Below are 7,236 nucleotides of genomic sequence, written 5' to 3'. Positions count from 1 at the left end.
TTATTTGGAGTTATTCAAGATAAAGAAAGTATTAAAGGATGTGGTGCAGTAGATGAAATTGTCTATTTTTTTACAAAATATCTTGAATTTGAGTAATGAGTATAGAAAAATCTTTAATAAAGAGTGATTCTCCTTGAGTGGGACCCTATGCAATGTAAATCTAAAAAAATCAAACTTTAATATAAATAATATACATTAAATGGAAAATTAGAAGAAAGATGTTTATTAGTTGTTGCTCTCAATGTGTTTCTTGATGCCCATGGAAGACATATATAAATGTCAAATTCACATCAGATATATTATTTATTTTTGACAAAAAAGATCAATCGAAACTATTTAATTTGCCAAACCTATAACACAATTTCCTATGATGTAACTACATTCGTTAGAAAATTATATCATGTATATCAAACAGTGTATAATAAAGTATATGTTAAAATTTTAATATATGCAACGAAATTTTGGACTTTACTACAAACTTATATGGAAAAATTACATAAATTAATATATTTTAAAAAATAATTACTGATTTTAGCGATACTTTTTGTTTATTACCATTTATAGCAATACTGTGATAAATCTATAATATGTATTAAAATTGTATTATAAATGAATTAAAAGCGATCAAGTGAAAAAAAAATATTATTGCTATAAATGGTAAATATTTTATTATTATAGCACATTTATGTAAGTTTCCCAACTTATATTCCTTAATAGGACCCATTGGTTCATTATTATCGATATCAATAATAATATATAGACAAGTGTTATCTCATTTTGTTTTCATTAAAATTTTTGGTAAAATGAGTAGCAATAGTTTGTTGCTTCTTCTTCTCCATCTTCTTCTTCTTCAACAAGAAGTTACTTCGCATTCCCTTGTTGAGTATCTTCCCGGTTTGCAAGGTCGCCTCCCGTTCCATCTTGAGACCGGGTGAGCTCGTTTAAATTTTTTTAATATGACGATATTTTTTTTGAGATAAATAATTTTCACGTCTCAAAATCTCTGTAAGATACTTTTTTAATTAAAACTTTAATACTATGTCATAGCCGGAAACAATTACTACTATTTTTATCTTAAAGTTCTAGATACTTATTTTCTCGCTTTTTTTATTACTAAAACGTACTTAATAATAATATTATCTTCGTCCCGTTTATATACTATCTTTCGAATTTCAAGAATCAAACAAATCTATCTTTGACCGCAATTTTTTCATAGATCTTATAAACATTTTGAATTATCAATTATTATGACTATAGTAATTTTTACGTAGTTTACAAATATATAAATTTTATTTCAAAAAAAATTAAAGATTTCATGGACAAATTTTCGATCAAACTTAAACTGTTTGACTCTCAAAACATAGACGGTGTCATATAAATTGGGACAAATAGAATACTTATTTATTCGATGTTCGAAAGAGATCTTGGTCTTAAACTATATTTTCAATGTATAATTCAAGAATTGTTTCACGTTAATAATAGATGAATTTGAATTTTTATAGGTTTTGGATCCTACGATTAATAGTGTAGATTAGGTACTAATAATTGTGTTTTAAGTTTAATTTTTTAATAGATAATTGGTTTTGCTACTCTCTTTCTATGTAACTTTAATTTTTATTTTTTAATGACACTCTAATAAATTCTTAATTAAACAGGTATGTTGGTATTGGCAAAGATAATGAGTTGCAACATTTTTACTATTTTTTGGCATCAGAGTCTGAGCCTACTACTAATCCTCTTTTAATTTGGCTAACGGGTGGACCTGGTTGTTCTTCTCTTAGTGCTATTGTCAATGAAATAGGTACTTATGTTTTTTTTTTTAAAATTTCGTTTAAAATATTTGATATTTACAATAAAATTGATTATATTTAAATTACATAGTATAAAGTTTATTTTACAAACAACATTCTTACTATAAATTTTTTTATATCTAAAATTCGAATCGGAAATGTGTAGTCAATGAGGGAGGCAGAGGTGGTTCAAGAAAATGCATAGCTTAAAGCCAAAAAGTTATTTATATTTGTTATGAAAATTGGGAATAATTTGCTTTTTTTTTTAAAAAAAAAAAAGATTATTCTTCGGAAAATGTTTACTTTGGATAAATTAACTAATCAACCTAGAGGGAGAATTAATTGTGTTTGAATTACAAAATAAAAAATAATTCAAAAATCTGTGTTTTTCTTTTTTCTTTTTTTTTGTTTGCAGTGTAAGTTTTACTTATCAAATAAATAATTTTCTTTTTTAAAATTTCCATAAAAAAAAATAGTCCAAGCTAAAAAATAAAATAAAATTGTTGTCCAGGGCCATTGCGTTTTGCTGAACAAGTCTATAATGGAAGTTTGCCCAGGTTCGAACTAAACCCACATGCATTGACCAAGGTAATTGTACTAATTAATGACGAAATTAATCATAAAAATATAATTAATATAGTTTATTGAATTTTGGATATGACAACTCATGAAATATAAATCAAATTACTAAGAACCGTTTGGCAATAGATTTTTTAAGGAAAAATTTGATAAATAGTGTTTGGCAAAATTTATAATTAGGAAAAAAAAATACTAGTGTTTGGAGTCAAATCTCATTATTTGGGATTTTTAAAAAATTAAATTTTATATCAAATTTTTATTTTTTGCAAAAACAACCTCTATAGTAGTTGTTTGCGCTGTATTACATAATTTTTTACGTAAACACCAAAGTAGAGATAGAATGTTCAATGAATATGAAAGTGATGATATGGTTATTGATAAAAATGATGAACAATCAACATAGTGTAACACAGTTACGTGCTCTGTCTCACTACAACAAAAATGACTATTAGCGGCATTTAATTCTTAATTGCCGCTAAATATGTACTTTAGCGGCAATTGTCACTCTTTGTATATGTCCCTAAAACCTTTAGCGATATTGGTTCTAATGTCACTTAACTAATGCCGGTAAAGACTTTAGCACTCTTTATTAGTGTCAATATTTAATGCTGCTAAAAGTTATTTTTGTTGTAGTATCTACTTCACAATGTATGGAATGATATTTGTTGCACTCACTCCGAACTACCATATTTCTCTAGTGTAATGGACACCACTTGTTATTTTTACAATTAATATTCAGTTGACTTGTAATACAAACTTATGGTTAGTTTTGATAGTTTTTAAACTTATGGATCTAAATCGTATTTCCTAAAAAAGTAAAATATGTTTTCCAAGTAGTATGGTCAAACATATGATAAAATTTACCCAAACTTTTACCAAAATAATATTTACTAAAATATTTGAAAATCTATACCAGAGACTAGCAAAGAGTGATCTTACAATACATTTTTAAAAATTTTTTTTTTTATTTGATATATTTTTAATAAATTGATTAGACATGATATATTTTTATATATCTAATTTAATTTATGCATCAATTTTCAGATAGCAAGTGTGATATTTTTGGATCAACCAGTAAACAGTGGATTCTCATATGCAACAAATGATGCGGCATACAAATACACTGATATACAAGCATGTGAATATGTTGATGAATTTCTAAGAAAGGTATACACATAATTTCTGAAATTTGATATTATAAACAAAATTAAAATCATGTTCACTTTACTATTAATTAATTATTATTGATTTTTTTTCAGTGGCTTGATGATCATCCACAATTCATCTCAAATCCATTTTACGTTGCTGGAAACTCATATTCTGGAATGACTATTCCAATTATAACACAATTGATATCAAATAGTAAGATTCATATACGTATATATATACCAATGTATATAGTATGCACGTATTCGATACGTATATTTCTAGTAGAGCTACGTGCAATTTTATTTTATTTTTGTTAATTAACTCCACTAATTATTATGTAGGAAATGCAGAAGGCAAAGAGCCATTGATTAATCTTCAGGTCAATAATTCTTATTTTTCTCTAATTCATAATTTAACCACACTAATTAATTACCATCATCAAATAATTTAATTTTTTTTTCTTCTAAAAATTGCATGGATATTAATTTCAGGGATATTTACTTGGCAATCCCTTAACGTTTTCTCAAGAAAAGAATTATCATATACCTTTTAGCCATGGCATGGGACTTATATCTGATGAGCTTTATAAGGTTAAGTCACAATTAATTTTTTTAAAATTGTTTTTATTACGAATTAATTAACATGTATATGTTATTTCTGAATAGGCATTGGAGAAGAATTGTAAAGGAGAATATACATACATGGATCCCAAAAATACGAGGTGTGCAAGTGAAGTTCGTACTTTCAAACAGGTTATAATATATGATATACGTAACATATACATTTTTAAATTTAATAAATGTAACTATTTTTAATCGATCGGCTAATTATGTAACTCGTCCTACTATATATTAATTTAAATTTTATATATTTAATAATAAAGATTTTTTATGCTATTGATATAGATGATAAGCAACATCAATACGAAACGTATCCTAAGGCCCAATTGCGAAGAAGACCCACGTAAAATGTCGGGTCAAAGAAGATTACTTGGTCATAAACTCATCTCCTTGCAACGTGGCGACCCGTGTGCGGTTAGTTCTTTCAATACATTATAAATAATTATTATTAAGGTAATGCTAAATGGATAGAAATTTTAAAAAATTATCGTGTCTTTTTTATTTTAAAATAAATGAATTTCTTTTTCATTATTTAATTAAAAGTACTAAAGTTAAAAAAAGTAAAAATGTTCAAAAAATAATAAAAAAATTATTTCGACCAAATTCTGGCCAAAAGAATTTTTCCTTATTATTGTTACGAAAAATGGTTAAAATATTTTTGAATCATGTGAAATTGAACAATAATGCTCCTAATATCAACGGGTTAGTAAAAAATGCTCTTCTCATTAATTACCGCTAGCATCAACGGTTTAACTAAAAATACTCTTGTCATTAATAATTTAGCTCAAAAATGTCTCTCTCGTTCTTAGGAACGAGAAGATTTTAAAAACAAAAAAAACAAATAGAATTTAAGAAACTAATAATGAGGAAACGATTATCTTTTTGCCCCTTCCGTAGGAGTTTTCATTTTTTCTTTTTTACTGACTCGAAGTCACAATTCTTAAGTCTGGAAATTAGTGGATATTTACCATCTGAGCTAAGGCCGTAGGCACATGCAAGTCACGAGACACTCTTTGTCGGTACGGTGATATCCAAAATAATTAAATAAGATATTTAAACACCTTGACATATAAGGTTATTGTAGTCTAATAATTTTAAACTTTTAAAACAAATTTTAAATACCATAAATGAGTTAGTGATCACGTGTTAGATGAGTTCATTGTATTGTTAATTTGAATGACTTAATAGTTCTGAATTATACTTCAGTTTGATTGGCGCAAGCTTGTAAAGTACTGGGCTAATGACCCTAAAGTCCAAGAAGCTCTTCATGTTCGCAAGGTACATGTTATATAATTCCTTTCGAATTTTGATATTAAAACAATTCTTTTATCATAATCTTTTATATATCTTGAATCATCAATTATTCATGTGATTTAGAGTATTTTTTATTTTTCGTAGGGAATTATAGGAAGTTGGATGAGATGTAGGAGAAATATATATATGAGTTCTGGTAATTATACAATTACGTTAAATAACGTTGTACCATATCATGCAAACCTAAGTACTAAAGGTTATCGATCACTCATATACAGGTAAGTAATATTCACCGTTACATTATCTTTCTGATGTATCGTACAATACTTTAGTCATATAAAATGAACATTTTTCATATACATATTCAAATTAGTGGCGATCATGACTATATGGTACCTTTTCAATCGACACAAGCATGGATAAAGTCTCTAAACTACACCATCGATGATGATTGGCGCCCATGGAACGTAAATAATCAAGTTTCTGGGTAATTAATCTCCAAATTTAACATCCTTAATTAAAATTATGAATTCTTAACTAAAACTAATTATTATGTGAGTTTATAACGTTAATCATTTTTCTAATATCGTATCCTTGTAGTTATACGAGGTCTTACTCCAACAAAATGACTTATGCAACAGTGAAGGTATTTGAAATTAATTGTGCCACTAATTTTACACTTTATAAGTTTTACTATAAGAATTGAGATAATTAATTTATCTTAATATTTTTTAATAGCTTTCGATTTATTTATTTTTACTTTATTTAATAGGGAGCAGGACACACAGCTTGTACGGACAAGCCTGAAGAATGTTTTGTTATGTTCAAAAGATGGATAAGTGATGATCCTTTATAAATTGTCCTCAATTTCATCTATATATCTTCTCTCTATTTTATTTTATTTTACTGAAAAATTATCTTTTCTTAACTTTACCAACTTTAGTTGTGTTTGTGAACAAAATCTTTCCCTGTTCTGATTTTACATGTCATTTGGAAGAGGGGCCGAAGATGGAATTAAAATCTTGTAATGGATTGACTCTTTTATGCTAATAAAATATATTGTGGACATAATATTTTTGGTCCTTTTTCGTAGTCATAATATACCTGACTTAACTTTAGATCTAAATTTGTACACTTCTTTGAGTGTTGACAAGTGCATTTAGAGGTAAAAATGTTATCTAAAAATAAAAACTCTAAATTTGAAAGAAAGGTGTATAATTACCCATGCAAGTTGTGAATGAAGTTCTCAATATATTTACCCATGAAGCCCGCACTCGAAACAAGTTCCTTTCATTTTTTATGATTTTTTATCGCTAAATATGTGTCTAAGTCAGATGATAAAGATAAATATATTAAAAAATACGAAAAAGGCTTAAAAATATTTCTAATTTGAAATAGCTCACATTTATACTTAAACTATATTGCGGCGCAAAATTAACATACCCGTCATAGTATTGGGCGGGGGCAGAGCCACCTTAGTACAAGGGGGTTCATCCGAACCCCCTTCGATGAAAAATTATATTATCTATACATGGTTAAAATAATATTTTATGTATATATAGTAGATGTCGAACTCTCGACTGTTTCGTATATCTATTTCTACGAATTTCGAACCCCCTTATTAAAATTCTGGCTCCGCCACTGATATTGGGTCATACCTACCCTTCTAATTAATAGAAGTATGTTAAGTGTCACGTACACACTACATAAGCGCCAAACGTATTTCACTTCCACATTGACTAAATAAATCTTATTTTGGATTTTGATTTGGAAATGACCCGGGCAACAAATTCAACCGTAAACAAGTACCGCCCCGTTTTATTTTATATGTCTATCTTTCAAAA

General features: G+C 27.2%; 1 protein-coding gene across 2 annotated transcripts; it reads left to right on the top strand.

Annotated features, from left to right (window-relative positions):
- Positions 1 to 771: 771 nt before the first annotated feature.
- On the top strand, positions 772 to 6,475 carry LOC114076973 (serine carboxypeptidase-like 10). 2 transcript variants are annotated; one of them, XR_003578058.1, is made up of 14 exons: positions 772 to 931; positions 1,656 to 1,801; positions 2,302 to 2,378; positions 3,414 to 3,536; positions 3,629 to 3,731; positions 3,860 to 3,897; positions 4,010 to 4,108; positions 4,184 to 4,270; positions 4,424 to 4,552; positions 5,345 to 5,416; positions 5,537 to 5,670; positions 5,807 to 5,879; positions 5,993 to 6,038; positions 6,165 to 6,260. XR_003578058.1 is itself a non-coding variant. In XM_027916780.1 (14 exons), the coding sequence occupies exons 1-14, from the start codon at positions 804 to 806 to the stop codon at positions 6,246 to 6,248; spliced, it is 1,380 nt and encodes a 459-aa protein (XP_027772581.1). In that variant the 5' UTR covers positions 773 to 803; the 3' UTR covers positions 6,249 to 6,475. The 2 variants fall into 2 exon arrangements, 1 of the variants encoding a protein (XP_027772581.1); XM_027916780.1 differs by having other exon boundaries at positions 773 to 931; positions 5,766 to 5,879; positions 6,165 to 6,475.
- The last annotated feature ends 761 nt before the right edge of the window (positions 6,476 to 7,236 follow it).

The sequence above is a fragment of the Solanum pennellii genome, chromosome 4 (assembly GCF_001406875.1).
Source record: "Solanum pennellii chromosome 4, SPENNV200".
NCBI classification, from domain to species: domain Eukaryota; kingdom Viridiplantae; phylum Streptophyta; class Magnoliopsida; order Solanales; family Solanaceae; genus Solanum; species Solanum pennellii.
Note: the sequence above shows the minus strand (reverse complement) of the source record. Positions and strands in the feature narration are given on the sequence as shown.

Excerpts from the sequence above, each read along its gene's own strand:
- LOC114076973 (XM_027916780.1), top strand. The coding sequence starts at position 804 with ATGAGTAGCAATAGTTTGTTGCTTCTTCTTCTCCATCTTCTTCTTCTT. Across the intron at positions 932-1,655 it reads CCGTTCCATCTTGAGACCGG|GTATGTTGGTATTGGCAAAG; the intron begins GTGAGCTCGTTT and ends TTAATTAAACAG. Across the intron at positions 3,537-3,628 it reads TTGATGAATTTCTAAGAAAG|TGGCTTGATGATCATCCACA; the intron begins GTATACACATAA and ends ATTTTTTTTCAG.